Raw genomic sequence first — 22,665 nt, 5'->3', positions numbered from 1 at the left:
AATGTTTTGATTCTCGAGCAAGGCAAGACATCTTGGCGTCACTTTCTGAAACTGGCCACTTCCGGGTTCAATTTGAAGTAGTTTTTGGACACTTTAAGTCATTTTTATTGGTGTTTTTTCATTTGACTAAAAATATCAGCCTGCGTGTTTTTGGTATTTTAAATGCTATAAAACGTGTTTTTGATGTCAGTTAGGAAACAAAAAAATGCTGTCGGTTGTCCTTTAAGACAAAATTGTGTTATAATTAGTGCGCTGTTAACACTACATATTCTTGCTGTAACACACTGTTGGGCATTGAACATTTACAAATATGCGGTAGACGCTGTTGGTATTAAAATTGACATCCTATTGCATAGGACATTTCAATGTTGAATGATTTCAGTGCATTCATCTTCATCACACCTTTTTTTTTTAGTCGAATAGCACATTGAAAGTGTTGCACTGATGCTGGCCATAGCGAAAATTAATGCACATGTTTGGTCTATTTGTCTTTGAATTACTACTTTTATTCTAACAGCTGACTTTGAACATATGTCATTTTAATGCATTGTCGACTCATACAGATGGCAAAGTGTCAACAATATGCCAATTACTTGAAAGGTTAAGGTAAAGAACTGCAAACACAGCAGTAAACTGTGAGTCACACACTAACAGGTTGTCTGAGTATAGTTGCATGGAGGCTCGTCCCAATACACACGTGCTGACCCATCCAAATCACATAGCAAAGGAATAAAGGTGCTTCCACGCTGTCCTTGGTTTTGACTGCGCTTACTCGCATGCAATCTGACTCTGCCATTTGCCCATACAGTATAATTAAAAAGTTGGTCGACGACAAAGTGTAGAGTGAAAAGGCCTTCGTAATTTGGAGACTACGATTGGTGGACCGGATGTGGCCCGGGGGCCACTTATTGGGGACAGGTGATTTCGAGTCATCGATTTATCGAAGAAATATGTTTTTGGAATGCAGGAGTAAGCCAAAGAAAACACCATACATGCACGGGGAGAAAAAGAGCCCAGATTCAAAGCCCAAACTCAGAAGTGAGGCAGATGTGCTAACCACTCGTTCACCATGCCATAATGTGAAATGATAATATCACAAGTTCTTTCTGCGTTCATGAAGAGCTGCAGTGTTATGGGGTGAACTTTGTATTTTTGGCCATTGTGAAAATAATCCATAACCTTCATTTTCCAATCCATTTTATCCCGGTTGCTGGCCAAATTGCAGGGCACACACAGACAAACAACAATTTGCACACCAAGGGACAATTTAGACTGCGGGGATGTTAAACTTAAGTCCTGGAGACCCACTGTCCTGCATGTTTTCCTAATGTCCTGTTTCACCTGATTCAAATGAGCAGATCAGATGCAGAGGCCTGACATTGACCCTGCTCATTTGAATCAGGTGTGTTGCAACAGTGAACCTTAGAAAACATGCAGTATGGTGGCCCATGAAGACCGCCGTTTGACACCTGTGATTTAGTGTTGAATCAGCCTGCCATGTATGTTTTTGGAATGTGGGAGGAAACCAGAGAACCCAGAGAAAACTCACACAGGCCCGTTGAGAACATGCAAACTTCACACAGGGAGGCCAGAGTCGGAATCAAACCCTGCACCTCGTGTGCTGTTGACACACAAACGATCTTTAAACACTTACCAGTTTTTGTGTTAGCCTCTTAACTAACCAAATAACTCCAGTCACATGGGAGGTGGAAATGAAAAAAAAACCATGACCTCTAAACTTAGTCCATGCTTGGAAAATTTAACCTTTCTGGGAATAAGGATGAATTAAGGCCCTTTCGAAACGTGAAGCTCTTCACATAATCTTAGTGCATTGGAGACTCCTTCTGAGAACATCTTCCTCAAAATATTACATTGATATTTCTGTCTCATAAACATCACTTGTGTGAAGGCTGCTGCCATTTGTCCAATAACAATTTGTGTCTTTTTGTGTTATTTATTTGGTTTGGGGTTGAAGTTTTGTTACTCATTTCTTTTCTGTAAGGCAGTAAATGCCCCCAACTCCGAGCGAGCTCTGTCTTCCTCCGCTTCTTCCTGTCGACCACAGCAATCACCGACAGTCTCCGGCCATGAACGACTCCATCAGGGCAGGGAGACACGTTTATGGATGACATCTTCATTGGAATTAATCAGACGGACTTGATTAATCACGTTATTTCACCCCTTCATTCAGATTTACACAAGTGCCGCTGCCACATATTATAATTTATATCCCACCGCATTCTGGCGCTGATGATCGACAGAGGAACAGACATATTGCCATTCGCTCACAGACATGTGGGAGAGCATGGAAAAGAAGGGAAAAAAGGAGAGATTACAAGTGTCTGCATGTGGAGAACATGCATGGCTAAAATAAACATATTCCCAATCACTCTGTCATGCACAACTCAACCACTAGTTTCCAGAGTTTCATAAATGACTTTAATTGGCTGAAGAGAAGAAAGGAGGCTAGCATATTCCATTTTGTCTCCCTTCTTGTATCTGTCACACACATGCATGCACACTCCTGAATGAAGCCATCTCTTTACCTTTACTCACAGTTCCTGGGTCTGCTGTGGCTAATTAGTTGAGTGGGGTTTTAGGTTTGGTAATTAGACAGAGGCAGGAGTGACGGGGGCTGTGGGAGTTGGGGAGTTAAGGGTGTCTGACTGACTTGCAGGGAAAGAAACCGGACTGTCTGGCAACGTCCCATAGGCATCTGCCGGTCCACACAACAGCAATGATGTCTTTGTTTCAGCCAGCAGAAACCGAAGGCAAAAAAAATAATACAAATATTCACAATTACCCTAAAGCGAGCGAGAAACACCATCTTGTTTGAAGATGAGGGAATAACACCTGGAATTATCTTTTTTTTTTATACAACCATTTATTATTCTGTCTTGTATAGATGCAAGACTACATTTTAGATGCCACTAGATTGCTTCAATATGAAACACTTGGTACAAACATTTTGTTTTTATAAACCCCACGATTGAATTTAACTTGCATTTATGTTGCCGTCGATTACAGACTTGTTTCCAATCATGTTCTTCTCCAGCTGTTACCTGAATTATAAAACAACAGTCCTGCAGGTACGATGCAATGCAGTTGTAAATTATTGACAACTATTCATCAATCCCTGCATTTTCTACACTGCTTAGCCTGCTCGTAGTCACGGGGAGCTGGAAATCAGCATTGCTAACTTTGGGGGGAAGGTGGACAATATTATGGAATGGTCATGGATTCGTCACAGGGACACTGTGTCAACCATTCATTCTGCTGTTTTAGGGCAGACTCTTTGGACCTCCAAAATCATTCTTATTAGGTGAAAAGGCATTTTTTTCAAATACTAATAATTGAGAAAATTTGTAAAGTACAGTACATGATTAAGAATACTGTCAGGTAACTAATCAATTTGTAATAAAGTGGAGTATAATTCCCATACCGTCTTCCTTCTGTAGGGCCATACAGTCCTTTGACACTAAAACATTTTTACAATTCAACCTCCTCCTCCATGTTTATCAAGAAAAAATGTAAACAAATGTTTTTTAACTCCAACTGGTGTAAATTTTACTTGTTCAAAATGTTTTGTCAATTTTCATATTAAGCATCGCCAAATTAACTCTTGTATGGGCAGTAGCAGTGCATTTAGTGGAAGAATTCAGTGAGCTCTTGGAATTAATAAACCCATTTGAACCATCGTAAAAAAAGTCCCACAAAAAGGACTTTTGCAGGCTTTAATGTCTTGTTTACTCCCAACAGTTGCAGGTTGCGTCCCTATGTAGCTGGGAAAGAAGCCTTTGTCTGCAACACAATCCAATTAAATAAAGAGTGTTGTCTCTCCAAGTTCCTGTGTTCTCTAATTGGGGCTGTGACTGCTCACTAATCAGCCGAGGTACAGGTGGGCCCTGGAGGACGCAGAGACAAGGCTTCTCCTGTTAATTGAAGAGATGCTAAACTTGGCCTCCTCATTGCCATGCAACATAGATGCAAACAGCAGTCAAGCATGCTAAATTTATCCAAACATCCATGTGCATCATCTCGCCTCTCACCTTGTGTGTCACTGTTTTTTTTTTCATTCCATAATGCTGAAGAAACAGGAGTGTGACAGAGGTGATTGTGATAATTAAATGATCACCCGTTTGTGCTTTCGATCGACTTAATACCGCTTGGTGTCCAACTTAATTACAGCCTTTACCCCAGTTAAAAAAGACAACTTTGAATTGGTAATACGTGCACCTGTTGAGATGCTCGTCAACCTCCAGCAAACATACATACATATGGATTTATATAGCGCTTTAACAATAGCTGAAGCTGTAACAAAGCGCTAACAGCTAAACAGCAAAAGCAAGGACTGATTTGAATTGATCAATACCGTCCTCCCTCCCCCCCACCCACATCCAACACAATTTGTGCCAGAGCTGGAGCAGATGTGGCTCGCTGTGGTTGTGACTTCCGGTCCCATCTGGTGAAGTTGGCCACCATGTATGGTGGGTCACACCTGAAAGGTATACCATACTCACTTGGACTTTGAGTGGCTATGGGGATGATGAAATAACACATCCACTGTATATTAAAGCGCACCTGGAGCAGTATTCACTTTTGACATATCCACGTAAGCCCCTAAAAGACAAACAATGAAGTCTACAAAACATTTATGGTAGATGAAGTCCTGTAGAGCGCTAAAAGCAAGCGGAGTGAGGTACCTGGTCTGCAATGAGTGAAATTGGGTAAGAACCTTAAACATTGTGATCATTTTGCGGCGAGCACTGTAATCAAGGTAACATTTACATATGCAGGGATGATTTCTAAATACATTCTAAATGATATTTTCTTATAAGAAATTACGATTGTGTGAAAGTAAACTATTCAAGTTGTTCTTACTTTTTTTTGTAGTTACAAAGTTTACTGTATCACACACATTTTGCATGGCTGATCTGTTTATTTAGCAAAATAATCGACATTGCCAATTGATCTCAATTCTTGCCACATTGTCATCGTTTCAATAATTTTAAATGAAAGCAAAATTTCTTTGCTGCAAAACATTTAACAGTTACAGTTTACTGCTCGAGTTGGAGGGAGGTGCCACTTCGACCACAACCTTCCCAAGGTTCTTTCCTGCATACATGTAGTCCACGGCTCGGAAGATGGACTCCATGCCAACGAACCTCCCTTCTTGGGCCAAATCCCCACAATCCACTTGGCACAAAAGCTTGCCTGTGGCAAACATCTGCATCATCTGGGTCAAAGCCGCCTTGTACTCGCTGATGAAGTGAGGAAGGAAGAAACCTCGAATGCTTGCCGACTTCTGGAGAAGTTTGACAGGTAAAGTTGCCCCTCTGAATTGTGGGATTCCTGACACCGACTGGTAACCTGAGATGAAGCCAATGACTATTAGTCGGCCTTTTTTAGCCAAACAGTCCACTGCCAATTCTAAAGTGCTGCCCCCGACTGATTCATAAACCACGTCTATGCCTTCTGGGTACTCTGTCTTCAGGGTCTTGGCCAAATCCTCCGCTTTGTAGTTAATTGGCCTGTCACAGCCAATCGACTTCAGGAAACCCACTTTGTCATTGGATGAGCAGGTCCCGATCACGTGACAGCCCGCCTGTTTGGCAAACTGCACCGCAAACTGTCCCGTTCCTCCCGCAGCCGCGGTGACCAGAACAGTCTCACCTTTGGCCAGGTCGCCCAGACGTTTTAAGGCGATGTAGGCGGTTGTGCCGCTGACAAGCAGCGTCAGGAACTCTGGCTTTGCCGAAGGGACAGGCACGCTTTCCTTGGCGGGAACCACACTGTACTCAGCAAAGGCGCCGCTGCTGAAGTAAGCCACTGTGTCCCCAATGGTGAAGCGGTGGCTGGCGCTGAGGCCGAGGCCAACAACCTCACCGATACCCTCAAAACCAGCGTCGAAGGGAGGTTGCACCATAGGGTCGTACCGGCCTGCTGAATAATTAATATCGGAGGCGTTGATCCCCACAAAACTGAAAGAGAGAGAAAACACACACACAAACACACATTTGGGATGAAAGATGAGAATGCAACGGTGAACACGATGATCCATCGCAAGATATATAGGCGCTTGGATTTGCTCTGGAAATGGTCTGCTTTTCCTCTTGAAAAGAGCAGCAAGCTGCACTGACATGAAGTGCTTATATTACACAACACAATGCACGATATCATGATTCATCGCTTTCAGTCACCCATAACAAACTGGACTTTGAAAACCACACGTACAGCCGTTGCTTCAGCACAAGGGTGACTCTTTTCATCATCCGCAACATAGAAAAAAAACATGTCAAATGGAGGAAGTGAAAAAATAAACTGTCTTTACTGTCATACCGATCAGCCGTGGGGTCACAGTGATTGACTAACTTGATTGAAAATTAAAAATATTGCAGCAGATAAAACTGGAAAATATAGCAGTGACTCGAGGTCAAATGTGGAGTCAGATGTGACACTGACATTTGAGTCTATTTAAAGGACAACCGACATCACTGTTTTTGTTTTCTGACATCAGAAAAACGTTTTATAGCATCTAAAATACCCAAAACACGCAGTATGACATTTTTAGTCAAATGCAAAACACCAATTAAAAATGACTTAAAGTGTCTAAAAAGTACAGTGAGACCTCAACTTACGAACTTAATTGGTTCCCAGACAGAGTGTGCAAGGCGAAAAGTGTGTATCTAAAAAAAAAAATTCCCATAGGAAACCATTAAAATGTGAATAATCCGTTCCCGGGTTTCGATTTTATATATATATATATATATACTAAATAAGCCTTAAAACTACACACAACATACCTTATTCTATGTATAATAAATGTGGTATTGTATTGTAATGAAAGAAATACACTGCATTGTATCATAAAGCCACAAAGAGGGGCACATTACATGAGGACTATAATTAAAGAAATAAACTGTGCTGTAAAATATTTTTTTTTTCAACTTCTTCGATTGCCCGAGACCGTCGCTTTGAGAGCACGGAAACACCTTTTGCAACAGACGCACCTTTGATGGCTTCTGTGTTCCGGAGAATGGGAGCAATGGTTCACTTAGCATAGCCGTGCTCGGCCACTAAATCAGACAAACGCACACCTCGTTCGTGTTTTTCAATCTCCTTCTTCTCAGCGACGGTGATTTTATTTTGTGTCTTCCTGGGCTGAACACGAGCCTGTGATGGTTTTTTCCGGTCCCATAGTGAAATTATCAGCAAAAAGCTCCATATAGGCGATCGACGTGTGCATTCAATGAGAGGGGGTGTGCCATGTAGCGCCGGCTGGAGCGCTGTTCGGTTGTGTGCTTCCGCCGAAGATCACTCCGTCAGCCGTGGTGGGTGTGTATTATGAAAATAGTGCTTATTATAAGGTTTAATCTTCATAAATTAGAGGTTCTTAAGACGAAAAGTTTGTAAGATAAGGTGTTTGTAAGTTGAGGTCTCACTGTACTTCAATTTGAAACCGGAAGTGGCCGGTTTCAGAAGGTCCCGCCCCCATGTTCGTGGTGTCACGGCAAGACATCTTGCCTTGCTCGAGAATCAAAACAATGGCTTAAGATTCAGAGAATATGCTTTCTTGTTACTCATCCAGTTATGAATATGATTCAAATAGTTCTGAAGAAGAAAGCATACATGTTTGCAATCGATTAATTAATTAATTCCGTGTCCTTTTGAGGCATCAGGGGTGGGAAATTTCGCACCCAACAAAGGCAGAACATGGCGACAATGCCGTGTAAGGAATTAATCAGCCCGTTTCCACAGGCTGATTAATTCCTTACATGGAGCTTTGTCGCCCTCTTCTGCCTCTTTTTGGTACTACACGACGTTTTCAGACCAAAGTACAGCATAATGCATTGACGTGATGGAAGGACTGCTACAATGTGTCCCTTTTTCGGTCAGGGGCGTTCCTTCAATGACGCAACGTACGGACTCGTCACCAACTCAAAAACAGGACTTCCGGAATATTCAGCGCGAGTCTTAAAACGTAAAATATAGTTATATGCGGTGGAATCTTTGTAAAATACGCTCAGTAGAAGTCATTTGAAGACATTTTACAAAGTATGGACACAACTTGTCTGAAGACGTTGGTTGTCCTTTAAAGCCTCATGTTACATCTTTAATCCTGTTCTCAAGGCTACGTCGTCAAATATAATTTGATACTCTTGAACACTGACCACACATGAAAACACGATATTTAAAATAAAAGGCTGCTTTTTCTGTAAAAAGCTAAAATTGGCATCACAATAATATTAGTATAACTTGGGGTGACTTGCAAGATTTAATCAAACACAGATCTGTGGGCAAGAATTCTGACAAACGTGAATGTTTTTTTTTAGTGAGGAATGATACACTTAATCGTCTTTTATGTGCAAATATTTTTCAATCTATGATACATAATTATCAGACAAGACATAGACTTGTCAATATTTCTGCAAGGATGATAACACTGGATTCTAACTCATAAAATATGACAACCAATAAACAAACAATTGCTGAACCAGCCTGAATGTGCTCTTGACTCTTCCTCAATCATTTTGCCGAAATAAAAACATCTGAGATCGACAACTATGATATCGCCATTACCAACCACCACAAAGTACCTGGGAGTCGGATGTCTTTGCTTACAAGCAAATAATCACTCTACTGTAAGCTATTATGTGATCTTCACAGAGACTGGTACAAAACTACCTTTTATTTAGCCGTAAATGCTACGACATAAAACCTAAGTGGACCGTGAAAGGTGTATTTAGCATCATACCTTAGATCAATCAGGCATATGTAATAAAAACATCAGGAAAGATAATGTTTTCTTGAAACTTAAGTGTCTTTGGAACTGGATTGTGAGGAAGTCAAGAGGAACATTGACCACGATTCTGCTGCTTTGAATAGGTAAAAAGACAGCTCTGTGTCTCCTCCATCATCACATCTGTTGGTTTCAGTGGGACCCCCACGACTTTGTGTTTGCAGGTGGGTGTCGTGACAGAAAAGGAGAGAGAGAGAGAGAGAGAGAGAGAGAGAGAGAGAGAGAGAGAGAGAGAGAGAGAGAGAGAGAGAGAGAGAGAGAGAGAGAGAGAGGTGTGGAGAGATAGAGAGAGATGCCGAGATGGATTGATAGACAAATGCAGAGAGGGCGGAACTTGGAATTACAGTACAGCTCTTACTCCTCACGTATTTTGACATCTTGTGATGTGGATGATTGCTGCTTCTGGTGGACATGACTGAAACGAAGCAAGTAAGGCTAATCCCCTCTTTCTTTTATTTACAACTTGTAAATGCATCAAAATAATATGCACGTGGTGAGGTAACGCCATTGTGGTGTACATTTAATGCGTCCAGAAATTAAGAACTTACCGATTTCTGACGAGCAAGTCCGCGTCTGCGGGTGTCGGAACCGGAACATTTTGCACCGCGGCGGCCTCTCTAAAATTGGGGCTCAGCTTGTTTACGACCACCTTTTTCATGCGGCTCGCTATGGAGGCTCCTTTAAAATCAATGAAGTGCGCCGAGTAAGACATATCGATGATGGGGCGCCTCGGAAACGAAAGAAGTCCAGAAAGTGCGTCGGTGACTCTGGGTCTCGCACTGACGAGTGAAAACAAAAACGCATTCCGAGCACTTTTCGTCCACATTAAACCGGACATTGCCCCCGTTATGCGACTAAGTTCACGGGCAAATTGAGGTGACGTTAGCCAGCGAGAGGCTCGTCCACGGCGCGTACAACACAGGCCCAGCCTCGTTCAAACGAGGCCATTATGTCGCTTCGAACCGAGCACAAACAAGACGGCGTAGCTTGACTCTCGTTTGCATACGCAAAGCGCGGATCCGTCCACACGCGGAGTGTTAAACACAAAACGTTTGGTTGTGGCGAAGCCTCGAAAGAGAAGCTCAACTCTGCGACCCACACACGCTAGTCGGCGTCGCTGGAGTCCCTCCCCTTTCCTCTTCTTCCGGACACGACACTCACTTCCTTGTAAGGTGAAACAAATCAATCCTCACTTCCATTAACACCTCCGTTTCCTCACACAAATAACAACAGCGTGACTCAAGTGTTCTCATTCAGCCGAATAATATCAAACACACGAAAGAAAACGTATCACGTTTATACGTCCATCGACGTGTTTAAAGAGCCGTGTTGTATTTACGGGTGTACACCTGTAACCACAGCAATATAATTGGACAGCAGATGTTAACATGTTAAGGGCATCTGTAATTTAACCCCGTTTTAGCCAGTCGTGGAACACATTTCACGCACTGACCCGCCAACTCAATATTTGTTTTCTACGAGTACGACACGGGCTTATTTTATTGTGTCTCAATGCTCTTGTGCGTGTGCTTGTAATGGCTACATAAGAATCTGCGGTGCAGCTATTGTCGGTTTTTTTTTTTACAGCAGAGAGGGGGAGAGCAAGAGAAGAGAGCGAGAGAGAGGAGAGAGAGAGAGAGAGAGAGAGAGAGAGAGAGAGAGAGAGAGAGAGAGAGAGAGAGAGAGAGAGGGGGGGGGGGGGGGCATGGTTGGGTAAGGGGACAGGACAATTAAAAAGATTGACAGGTAGCCTCCTCTGTCAGGGGTGACGCTCGTGGAGAAGGGGAGGAGTAAAAATGCAGCAGGAAAAGCCACTCGAAGCGTCTGTCTATCAGTTGAGAATGTCTGAAACAGCTTCGGGATCCGTCGTGTTTCAATTTGGACTTTTTTAGGAGGGGAGAAGATCTCGGATATGTCGCCGGAGTTGCCCCCTCCCTCGTTTGTCCCCTCGTTCTTTTAAGAAACGCAACGTGTTTGTAGTCCATGTCGATCTGATGTGTTGTTGGCGAAAGCGTTGGATGCGTCTTGCTCGTCTCTCAAGTGATTCCTTCCTTTTCATCGCATTAAACAGCCAACCTCCAAAATGCGACTCTGTCCTCGAGATGCAACGAGATGATCCTTTGCGCCAATCCTAGATCGTAGGTAAGAGAGCAAGTCAAACGTAATGTTAATTTGTTTTGTTCGCATCGAAAGAAAGTGCGTTGAACGGGAGGGAGCGGAAAAGTCTCCGCCGGACTCGTGAGTCTGGATCCGGGCGGACTGAGGTAGCGTAGTGGTGACGGAACTGGCATTATTAACCCATCTCATGCCTGCTTGTCTTTTATCTCTTTTATCTTCTCTTTTAGTGTTATGGGTTCGGAAGAAACCAAAGGAGCTTGTGCCTAATCAAGAAGTGTCCGTGACGTTCACTTCGGACTTATTTGTTCTGTTTATTTTATTATTTTTTAAGTTTTGTTGTGTGTGAAAAGTGCAGCAAACTATAACTCCATTCAAACTTTGAAGATTGGGGATTTTTTTTTTAATCAAGCCCGAAGAACTTTGAGTTTCGAGCCTTTTGCTCCACTTTACGACACAGCCACGAGGGACCCGCAGGACGATAATATTTGATGGACATGAAGGTCTCTCGAGCTCGCTCCATTCCGTTCGTGATTTTTGAGCTGCACGCCGCTGGAGCCGATCCAACTATTGCACCAAAAAATATCTGACAGTGTGAAAAAGAAGACTGACATTTTCAGCTCCGATATCAAAACGCTGTCCCACCTAAAAGGGATGATTCTGAACCAGTGACAGTCTTGAGTTCTTTGTCATTTCTGCATGAGAAACGCCGTGGAGGCTGACGGTCACTATGCCGAGGAGAAAGCAGCAAGAGCCGCGCAGATCAGCAGGTATAGCCGCCCGCCTCTTCTCTACCACAGTTTTCACATCTATCGCCAACTGTAATTCTTTTAAATTCACCCATGCGGTCTCTTTATTAAACTGCATTATTTTGGTGTTGCTGCATGCTAAAATCACACAATGTAACTCTTAAATAACATTCCTTTTATGTTTCCCCACTTGTGCTATCTGTTTAGAATTGCAGAAATGCAATATCTGTACATTGTTCCATTTTGATAGTTATCCGTCGGCACAGACGTTTTCTAGGGATGAAACATTTAACAGCATGTTTCCGTTTTGGGGGGACATGAGGAAGCTTTTGAGGCCCAAGAATGAGTAATTACGAGTGAGAATGAAAGGGGTAAATTGGTGAAAGATGTTTCTTTTGTCTTTCTTTTGTTTTTTTTTTTGTGTTAATTTATTAGACGGGCGCCATCCTTGATTTGACTGGTGATTGATTACCTGTCACATGGCTGTCTCAGATCTGTTCATTGCTGATGAACTTCAGTAAATCCCTCTATAATGTCAGGAATGCTTTGTCAGGTTGAACACGCAACATTTCTGTTGTCACCTATCAGAAAAAAGTTACAACTGGAAAATTGATTTTGAGGGAACAAAGTAAAAGCAAAAGAAAGAATGGTGTGCATGTTGCATGGTTAATTGTAAAAAAAAAAAAAAAACACCTAAACAAACGCGTCACATCAGAAACAGTAATTTTCCTCAGTAATAATGTTGGGATTTTCTTCAAAAAAATACCTTACATCCTCTCCGAGACTCAGCGTATTATCAGAATCGATATCCAGTGCTGAAGGGGAGTCTAATATTTACTGTGTCGCCAGCTGATCAACTCAAGTGTTGGCAGAGGGCTGACACCATTGACTTCTAGTGGTTTGGATCTGGACTCCCCCCATTTTCCCTTCTCGTTCCCTGCAGCCTTTAAACAAATGTAAATGAGTGACAGGGGTTTCTACCTCTGTGCTAATGAGACAGACCCTTTGAAGTTAGGTATTAACAACTGGAGTGAACAAAAGACACTTACAGAATTTTAAAGAGATTCTAAAATATGAGGTGCAAAGCGGGTCGAAGAGAAGGACCAGCTGCCGAAGACTTTGAACTCGGCAGGTTTTATATTTTTAAGCGTAGAGCTGCTGCTGCTGATGTTAAGGAGGAGGAGGATGAGATGATGTGGAGCAGTTGAAAACGTGCAACCGGTGATCACACTCGATTTATTTTCTGTCTGCCTTTCGAGCAAAGCCGAGAGTTCACATGAATTCAGACGCAGGCTGTGAGGGAAAAGGCTCAGATCTAGATTTTCAGCCAGACTTTTACTCTCAAGTCTATGTGTGTGTGTGTTGGGGGTTTGGTTATTTCAATAAAAATACCCCCTCTGGAAAAGGTCACCCTTGTTGGAATCAGAGTGACTCTCATTAGCCCCCCGCATGAAAACATGACATCTCTTTGACCCCTCCATTCCCAAAGCTCCCCCCTCCCATATCACACAACCCATTGATCCATCGCATTGTCCGCCATCATCTGTTGTAATGGTCCTTCACAACTTGGCATCCAGGATGCTTTCTACGGTACTCTACAGTTGTACAAAGTACCACCCGTTCACTCCGCCATGATCTAAATCGCACCAAATAACACACACACACACACACACACACACACACACACACACACACACACACACACACACACACACACACACACACACACACACACACACACACACACACACACACACACACAAACTCATAGCAGAGTTAGGGGGGTTATAATGGGAGCAAATAGTGACCAATGGATTTTCCATAGGAAGGAAATAATTTAAATTGAGATATGCATTCGAACAAAACGTGACGAAACAAATATCAGTGTATAGATAGCGACGTAAAAACTCTTCATAATGATGTTTTTTTCCAAATTCAGAAGTCCAACGTTTTGCATTTGTGTATTGAAGGTATGACGTTGTTTTTATTGTGGTGTACGTTAGTTATCAAACTATGAGTATCATGTGACTCTTGGGAAAATAGGTATATTCTGGACTCCCCTAACATTAACTTAATTTTACACTCAATATTTTTGTTTTCCTCCGTTAATATGTTGAGAAAACATTTTTGTTCAGATTTGAAATAGTGGATTTTTTTTCTCCCAAATGTTCTGACATTTTTTATAGCCACTAAAAGGGACACAACTAGGTGATGGCGTATTGTAATTACCGTTTTGTTTTAAAATATCTGTAATACACAAACCTTATTAATCTAAAAGTTTTTAAATAAGTCCGGAGGCAATAAAAGCGAGAAGATTCATTTCCCTCTTCGAATGGATCGAATTTATCATTGTGTGATATTTACTAAGATTAATATTCAGGAGATGAGTTGTATAATCATATACAATTTTTTTATGTGTGGCTCATGACGGTAATTGATGGTTTGTGTGTGCGTGCGTGTGTGTGCGTGTGTGTGTGTGTACAGATTCAGAGGAGGCGGAAACGGGGTTAAGGTTGCTATACCTGTCAGCATCATTAGAGAAAGCCCTAATTACCCGTGCAACTGATGGATTTGTGACAGGCCCTCACGATTAATGCTGACAAATTCAGTAAGGTGTCAAGTCCGCAGCTGCCTTGATGTAATCAAGCTGATATTATACAGTCCCTGTAGCCCCTAGTGCAGCACCAACTCAATTTGCCTGCGCAGGTGACAAATGGACTTCGCTCCTTGACTAATCACGTCAGGAGACAATGCCAGTTAATGACCTTTAGTAAGCCCTCGCCGCCGTCAACGTCACCCTTCTTATAACCTTGAAATAAGCAAGTCGAAGCAGCTTTGGCGCACGACATCCTCTTTTGACTTGTTTTCTTTTACATTATTTCATCTCAGTTATTTTTGTGACTAAAAGTGGAGTGATGGGTTTTCTTAAAAAAAAAAAGTGAGCGGGTGTAGCATTTCCAACTGTCATCGATTTTTTTTTTTTTTTTTTTTTGTGGATATGACCAGTTGCGATGTAAAGCTTCCTGTGAACCCTTTTAAAAATAAGATGTTCTGGAGACTTGTTTACACTTTCACGCATGTTGCGGTCCATTAATTAAAACGCAGCCACAACACAGCATTTTGGCTGTGTGAAAATTACCCCCCATAAACAAATAAATAAATACATAAAACAACTGCTGCTACAACACTCTTCTGTCGCTGACTTGCTCAAGGCCTCCAGTTTATTCCCAGCAGGAGCCTCACTGTGCCCTGGGATGTAGGATTTGGCATGCTCGGGTAGCTAAGGTTACACAGCGACCTTTGTACTCTTACTTGATGATACTGTTGTGTGATATTCTTCCCTTAAAATCAACAGTATGCTCCATCTTCCATCTTTCCGCCTATAACACCGTCCCAAGGACAGTCGTCTGTTGTTGTGCTTGTTCTTTTTCAACAAAAAAGTGGGATTTCCCTTTAATTGTATTGAAAAGTTTGTTTTAGCAAAATTCACACGTGACATAAGGCTGTAATGTTGACTCCACAACTCACAATCTATTTATTGAAATCAAAGGTAAAAATCATTGGTTTGTGAAATAGAGAGTGTAAACCAATCCATTCCAAGAGTGTAACAGTGTTATGGAGAGTGTATCTTTGCACAGACTGGTGTTAGTTTTCCTGGAATGAATAACTGGAATGGGTGTAATGGTAACCAAACCTTGTTAGTCATCCTCTGCAGGACCCATTTCACAAAGACCCCCTCCCCCAACGCACATACGCACATGCACTTCTTCTTTTTTCCATTCCCCCTAAAAAGAGCACAAAAACAAAGCTCAGGCGGAGAGTAGCTCCATATATTTATCAACTCTGATTGTCAAATCTGTTCACTCTCCACAATCAAAGGAGGAACTGGAAAACGCAGTAATCCACAACATGCCATTTGATTTCCTTGCTTTAGTATCGCCATGCCTAGGTCCAGGCCAGGAGGGCCACCGTCCTGCCTGCTTCCCAGCTCGCCCGGAGGCTACAACACACCTGATTCAGATGATCAGATCTTCAGCCAGCTCTGAATCTAGATTAAAACAATCCTGATTATTTGAATCAGTTGCTCCTGGAAAACAGGCACGGCAGCGGCCCGTGACTTTGGACACCCCTGCTTTAGTTGTATTGTTGGGGTTTGAGGCATTCCCTGTGTTGTGGGTGTGTGTGTGTGTGTGTGTGTGTGTGTGTGTGTGTGTGTGTGTGTGTGTGTGTGTGTGTGTGTGGTGTGTGCTTGCGTGAGAGTGAATGTGCGAAAATACGGTCTCAACTCAAAGTTACCATAGTCGGAGTCGCGTTCCTGTTGGCAGTGGCATTTATTGGCCTTATCAATATCCTTTTTTCCTCCTGGGCCACCTCACAAATAAACCGTTTAATTTGCATGTGTGATGGAGGCTAGGTGAAATAATGCATTAGTTACTTTCACGCTACAAGGACTTTTAGTCTGGTGAGGTCTGTCTCATCTGTGCACGCCACTGTGCACTGTTAGAAATCTGTCTTTTCAAGAACGGTTGCAAAACAACGAATGAGCTCCAGTAACCAGTAATGGCTTCCATAAGTTCCGTTTTTTTAATCAATCATGTCATAAAATTATTTTCCAGATAACATTTCCAAACAGCTATTGGTGAAGTATAAATATTGTGTTCTCTCTTAGATAAGGAAATAAAATGCATGATATGCAGAACCTCTCTCAGTCCCTTGTTTCAGGGGGTCCTTAACCAGACATACCCACAGGGCACTCTGCCACAACCAGGGTTGGTTGTGTTGTCATTGATGCACTTTACGCACAGAAAAGAACACACACACACACACACACACACACACACACACACACACACACACACACACACACACACACACACACACACACACACACACACACACACACACACACACACACACACACATTTACATGTATACCCTCACACACACTTCTTCCTTATGGTGGGCCCGACATGGCTTCATGGGAGGCCATAAAGGAGGTGCCTTAGTGTTATGCGAAATCATACCAATAAAGAAGCCAGATGCGCTTTGTTGCCCCCCGGTGCACCAAGACAGCAACGGGTCAAGGGATCCAAAAAGGAAAGGGAGCGCTGAGTTTAATATAAAACATAAAAAGTTGTCATTGACAGGCGAGCAGCCTTTTTCCTGATTTCCACGGAGAAACATCTTCCTCCTGAATATTTTTGGGGATTAATTTTACTGTTTCACAGGTAGAACAAATCTTATTTTGCTTTGGCAAAGTTAAGATTGGATTACAATTTATCGGAAATGCTGGATGCTTGCTGTTATCAGCACTTTAAGAGAGATTCCTTACAATGGGTTTTAATAGAAGAAATGTGAAATTTACAAGCAAATTTATCAAAACATTTTCTCTTGACGCATTACTTAAAATGAGAAATAAGGAAGACAAGCAGGGATCCATGAGAGAAGTAGTCATGCTAGATTTAAGGAGCAAAATTTGACATCTCCAATTTTCTTAAGTAAAGTATTTCATTTTCGTAGCCATGGTACATTTGCTCTCTTGATCAGTGCCTTGGCCCCTCAAGAGGCTACGCAGACTGCCAGAGCCAAATTTATCATGTTGCTTCCATCAATAAAAGATGAGCAATTACAGAATATTTTGTCTAATAAGTATTTGAATTCCTCAGCGCAAGCGCAAAAAAAAAACCCAAAAACAGACAAAAAAAGCTTAACTTAATGACTCATTACATCTGTAAGCAGCAGTAGTAAGCGGCAGAGCTTTGATGCCAACAAACAAACAAGACAAACAAGATGGGCCCACTACACAAGAGTCCTATCCAGGGACACCCAAAGCCTGCATGCTGCTCCTCCTCTGCATCATCTCAGGCGACTCACTCTCTCTCACTCACTCATTCTCTTCCTTTCTGTCTCTCTCTCTCTCTCTCTCTCTCTCTCTCTCTCTCTCTCTCTCTCTCTCTCTCTCTCTCTCTCTCTCTCTCTCTCTCTCTCTCTCTCTCTCTCTCTCTCTCTCTCTCTCTCTCTCTGTGTCTCTCTCACTCATTCTCTTCCTCTCTTCTCTCTCTCTCTCTCTCTCTCTCTCTCTCTCTCTCTCTCTCTCTCTCTCTCTCTCTCTCTCTCTCTCTCTCTCTCTCTCTCTCTCTCTCTCTCTCTCTCTCTCTCTGTGTCTCTCTCACTCATTCTCTTCCTCTCTTCCTCTCTCTCTCTCTCTCTCTCTCTCTCTCTCTCTCTCTCTCTCTCTCTCTCTCTCTCTCTCTCTCTCTCTCTCTCTCTCTCTCTCTCTGTCTCTCTCTCTCTCTGTGTCTCTTCTCTCGCTCTCTTTCTTTCTCTACCAAATGAGCAATGCTCATCTCTGCTTTCAATCCTGCACGGCCCACTTCCTTTTTTATTTCCTACGCTTTTACACTCTGCTGCATGTTTTTTGTATTTTACCTCTCACACCTATCACTATGCTGGATGAATGCTTGCTATATACTCTTCTCTCTCTCTCTCTCTCTCTCTCTCTCTCTCTCTCTCTCTCTCTCTCTCTCTCTCTCTCTCTCTCTCTCTCTCTCTTTCTCTCTTTCTCTCTTTCTCTCTAGCTCTTGCTCTAACTCTGTCTCTCTCTCTCTCTCTCTCTCTCTCTCTCTCTCTCTCTCTCTCTCTCTCTCTCTCTCTCTCTCTCTCTCTCTCTCTCTTTCTTTCTATATATGTGTGTTTTATACTGGATATATGTGTATGTGATATTACTTTATTCGCAATATGGTTAATTTTGTATTTTTATTTTCTTACTTAAAATTGCTGGGAGTTTAGGTGGGCACGAGAAGCATCACACCAGGCTCTCGGGTTGGCAGGCAGGGAAAAGGGCGGAGGTGCAGCTTTTAGGATGCGTATTAGAGCTGACAGATGAATGAGACGATGGACAAATTCTCCCCCAACAGCTGCGACTGCTGCCATTATCCTGACAGGTGTCAATTAAGAATTATTGAAGGCCAAATGACCCCCCCCCCCCCACACACACACTCATACACAGACATGCACACAAAATTCAATTCATCCCAGCGACTTTTATGACACACACGCACGCGCGCACACGCACGCACGCACACACACACACACACACACGCACGCACGCACGCACGCACGCACGCACACACACACACACACACACACACACACACACACACACACACACACACACACACACACACACACACACACACACACACACACATCCAGCTGTCATTACAGACATTACATTAACCTAACAGACATAACATTTTACCCTTGTCATTCTTGTCAGACACCCTGCAGCCGCACTCCTCTTTCTCTTTGAAACAGCAGCCACAAGCAATCACTTGCTGATCAATAACTCAGCATTGTTGTGTTCATGAAAGTCGTTGTCTGTCTCCAAAGGTGTAAGAGTGGCCTTTTTTGACCATGCGGCGTCTGTTTCAACTAAATACAGCATGAAGAGTGATATAAGACGGACACCACAACATTCTGACTTGTATCACATGAACTATGTCTCGCTGTCAAATTTTATAGATTTACCACATTCTATGATGGAAATCCTTGAACAATAACACATTACGCCTCTAATACTGATTGTTCTCAATATTTGGGGAAAAAAGCCTCACCGGATCATTTCGATTAATGCACAGAAAACAATTGTGTGCTAATGGCATATTTAGCCATCATTGATTAACTGCACTTTTGTTACTGTCATAATGCAGCTATGGCTCATTGAAGCGTCGCTGATGGTGAGTGGTATTTTTACCAGACTTGGTATTTTTGCCAGACTTAACATAAATGATAGTAACAACATGAACATGCCCCGCATGTTTAGTTTAACACATGGCCACCACCGTTCTATGTTATGCCACGGCACATTTTTTACATTGTAAAAATTTTGTGGCACACGACTAACCAAAATGTTACAAAATGACACTGTATAGTATATTTAATTACAATATAATCTCTCAATTTATTTATACTCAGTCAGTGTGAAACCTGGGCCTGTTTAGATGAACACAAAGCCTGGCAGGAATAGAAGAAAGACACACACAAAACTCTTCTTCAACAGCTCTTAGTCTCTCTCTGTTTTTAGTTTTTATAGCAGTTCACATCACACAGATATGTTGTGATGAAAATGGGAGCAATGCCACAAAACGCACATTGGCCAAGAGCTGAGAATGTCCACTAATATCCATAGACTCGTCAACTTGCAACACAAATTTCCTACTAATGCATAACTTTTCCAAAACATGACTTTCGATGTCTGTAGACATGTCATCAATACGCCTGGCAATTGTGTTATCAGAGAGCGGGACTTTAGCTATGTCTTTAACCGCATCAGGGCCCAGCATCTCATTGACAATGGCTTTACAGGCAGGTAGTATTAATGTCTCTGCCACAGAGTGCGGCTTTTTTTGATTTAGCAATAAGTTCGGCGACTAGGTAACTAGCTTTGAGCGCTTTCTCATTTACCTTTGTGGTTTTTCTCAAAACATGTTGCCTGTTTCTCTGTGTTTACACACAGGCGAACAAAATAGTATATCGGCTTGTCTTGAAGCGACGGGTGTTTCGTTTCGAGATGGCGTTTAAGCTTGGTTGGCACCATGGCGCTGTTGGATAGCTTCCCGCCACACACCAGGCATAATGGAATAGGTGTCGTCTCACCACCGATGAAAGTAAATCCAAACGAAAGATAACTTTCACAATATTGCCTTGAGCTCACCGTCTTTGCTTTCTTTTTCCCACCACTCATACTAGGGCCTTCATCTGAGTCAGAATCTTGTCCAGGGCCCAGTTCGGAGTTTGCAGTTGTCCTTTTTAAAAACTTCTCCATGACTGTCACCACGGCCTCTCAGGTGCCACACTAATTCTCTTGGAGGAATGAGGCAATCAGCTACGTGTTGCCACACGGACAAATATTACATTACTCCGCCAGCCTTTACAGCACGGACACTGGACAATGACATATTTGCAGAAAATTATTAATAAATGTTAATTAAAAAAAAAGTGATATTGGATAATTTCTCACGGCACACCTGACGATCTCTCACGGCACACTCAGTAGTTGAAAATCACTGTGCTATTTTACCATCCCAAAGTGGGTTTCGGCACAAGGTTTTATGATGTTTTACTCCATGAACGTGCAGTAAGACTGGCAGACAGTTGGCTGTCGTCGTTTCAGTGTGTTTTTGTACGTGTGTGTGTGTTTACGTGTGTGTGTTTGTGTGTGTTTGTGTTTGTGTGTGTGTAATACATATAAAATAGTTGAAGTAACTCTTCGTCAAACTCCAAATGTCTAATTATGAAGCATATCACATATGTTTGCTGCATTTTACAAATTTGTTGACCTTTTGGCACACTGCTCACACTGCTCGGTTCTTTAATTAATGCACTTTGCAGTTCCATTACAGGGGAAGAAAAAAATGACAGCACTTAAACAATGCCAGTACAGAAGTTTCTATGGAAACACACTCATGGATTTGCATGTACTGTGCGTGTTGTGAGTTTGTATTTACTCCCTATAAACAATTTCCACACACAATATAATTTTGCTGTTATTTTGTGACTCCCACTCTAATTGCATATCGTGTGTAATAATAAGGCAAGCCCTGTGAGCGAAAGTCAGGCCTTTTTTTAGTTACATTATTATGCATCGCTTTTTTCCAATTCAACACAAACCAACCCCCCTATCCCCCAGCCTATACTGTATCTTCTCTTCTGTCTGAAACTGGCAATGGTCTGTTCGGGGTGATTATCTGAAAATATTCGCATCCCCATGCAAATCACTTAGCATGCATACTCTCTTATCATTCTTGATGTGCGCCGGCTCACCCTAAACGCTTGTGCGTAATCAAAGTAAACGGCAGCTAAAGCTAAAAGGGAAATGCTCTTTGTGTAGATGGATGGAGGGATTAAATATTAACCGGATGCGGCTGACTTAAGGCGAGTGTTTTACATAGCTGCTCTTGCTGCAGATGCCAAGCATTGATTCCATCTCCTCTGTGCCTTTACGCTTTTGGCTGACTGCTGTTAATTTTTCACGATCATGGTGCTAGCTACTTCTCTAGGAAACAGAAAGGAAGCCCAATGAGCGGATCGCTCATCCACCTCGAACCCCGCTCCCCATCCTGTAGGGGCAGGTGAGATGGATGATAGCAATTTGAAATTTTGTTTGTGCCTGTGATCATCAAGATTGTTTTTCGTGTTACCATGGTGTAACGATTGCGGTGATTAATTGAGGTGCAACTGAATGTGCAGGAATGGGATAGCCTCAATGTTGCAAGTTGTCCACCTTCTCCATACTTTGCTTGTGACTGTGTTGTTTATCAGCTGACCTTGAGATTTTACACAGCTGCCTTTGGCCTCACAAGAAAATACACACAGGCCCTCCTTGTTCAAATTGATTCTCTCATTTACATATCAATTTTTTCTTTCTCCAGCTGTGATTACAAGGTAAATCCAAACCACCCCACCAAAGAAAAAAAAAACCACTATTTACTGTTTGTATACGGGTATAAGAGGGATTCCATTTCGAGTTGTCTGTTTATTGTAGTAATGCGTGGATCACAGAAGCGGCTTGTTCACCAAGGGTTCATAGCAGTGGTCATGAAACACCCTCTCTGCTCAAACACACTGCTGTCGACAGCATTGTGAAGGCCTTCTGGTATGTATAAATACAGCATTGGTACTGCTCGAGCCGGCAGTCATCTGACATCGGCACCACTCATCACGCAGTCCTAATGATGCCATGTTTTTCCCACCCCCTATCTGCACCCCCCCCACCTGCACACAACCCCTACCCCGACCAGGGAAGACATCTGATGGGGTCGTGAACAGGTCATGACCTCCAGGTGGCCGTAGTCAGGACAGTCTGTGAAGTCTGTGAATTCCTTCTTGTTTTGTTTGCTGTCTCTTTCTCATTTTGGTTTAATTTAATTCCCCTACTCAGCTCACTTTATATGTGTGTTTTTATACTGAGACATCACTGTGAGGCGATATTATTTTGTC

The 22,665-nt window shown here is 42.5% G+C and overlaps 2 protein-coding genes across 10 annotated transcripts in view; one reads left to right on the top strand and one right to left on the bottom strand.

The window, feature by feature from the left end:
* Positions 1 to 1,479: 1,479 nt before the first annotated feature.
* On the bottom strand, positions 1,480 to 10,275 carry LOC148896235 (prostaglandin reductase 3-like). 2 transcript variants are annotated; one of them, XR_016115241.1, is made up of 3 exons: positions 9,349 to 10,275; positions 4,582 to 5,981; positions 1,480 to 4,498 (listed from the first exon to the last, which is right to left on the bottom strand). XR_016115241.1 is itself a non-coding variant. In XM_088998196.1 (2 exons), the coding sequence occupies exons 1-2, from the start codon at positions 9,636 to 9,638 to the stop codon at positions 5,051 to 5,053; spliced, it is 1,221 nt and encodes a 406-aa protein (XP_088854322.1). In that variant the 5' UTR covers positions 9,639 to 10,275; the 3' UTR covers positions 1,480 to 5,050. The 2 variants fall into 2 exon arrangements, 1 of the variants encoding a protein (XP_088854322.1); XM_088998196.1 differs by having other exon boundaries at positions 1,480 to 5,981.
* Positions 6,024 to 22,665, top strand: part of LOC148896234 (teashirt homolog 1-like) — a 49,687-nt gene continuing 33,045 nt past the window's right edge. Inside the window, exons 1-4 of one of the 8 annotated variants that reach the window (XR_016115240.1) lie at positions 10,488 to 10,942; positions 11,146 to 11,685; positions 20,183 to 20,333; positions 20,416 to 20,970. Coding sequence is in view for 5 of the 8 variants with exons in the window: in XM_088998193.1 (XP_088854319.1) it covers positions 11,646 to 11,685 (40 nt within the window). In the remaining 3 variants the exon portion in view is untranslated. Of the gene's footprint in view, positions 9,230 to 10,487; positions 11,065 to 11,145; positions 11,686 to 14,148; positions 15,866 to 20,182; positions 20,973 to 22,665 lie in introns of those variants that run through there. The other 7 variants (XM_088998193.1, XM_088998194.1, XR_016115239.1 and 4 more) reach the window with 7 other exon arrangements.

The sequence above is a fragment of the Hippocampus bargibanti genome, linkage group LG06, assembly GCF_051943395.1.
Source record: "Hippocampus bargibanti isolate YZ-2025 linkage group LG06, ASM5194339v1, whole genome shotgun sequence".
Lineage (NCBI taxonomy): Eukaryota > Metazoa > Chordata > Actinopteri > Syngnathiformes > Syngnathidae > Hippocampus > Hippocampus bargibanti.
The sequence above is the reverse complement of the archived record's forward strand: the minus strand, read 5'-3'. Positions and strand labels throughout refer to the sequence as shown.

Excerpts from the sequence above, each read along its gene's own strand:
- LOC148896235 (XM_088998196.1), bottom strand. The coding sequence starts at position 9,638 with ATGTCCGGTTTAATGTGGACGAAAAGTGCTCGGAATGCGTTTTTGTTT. Across the intron at positions 5,982-9,348 it reads GACTTGCTCGTCAGAAATCG|TTTTGTGGGGATCAACGCCT; the intron begins GTAAGTTCTTAA and ends TCTCTCTTTCAG.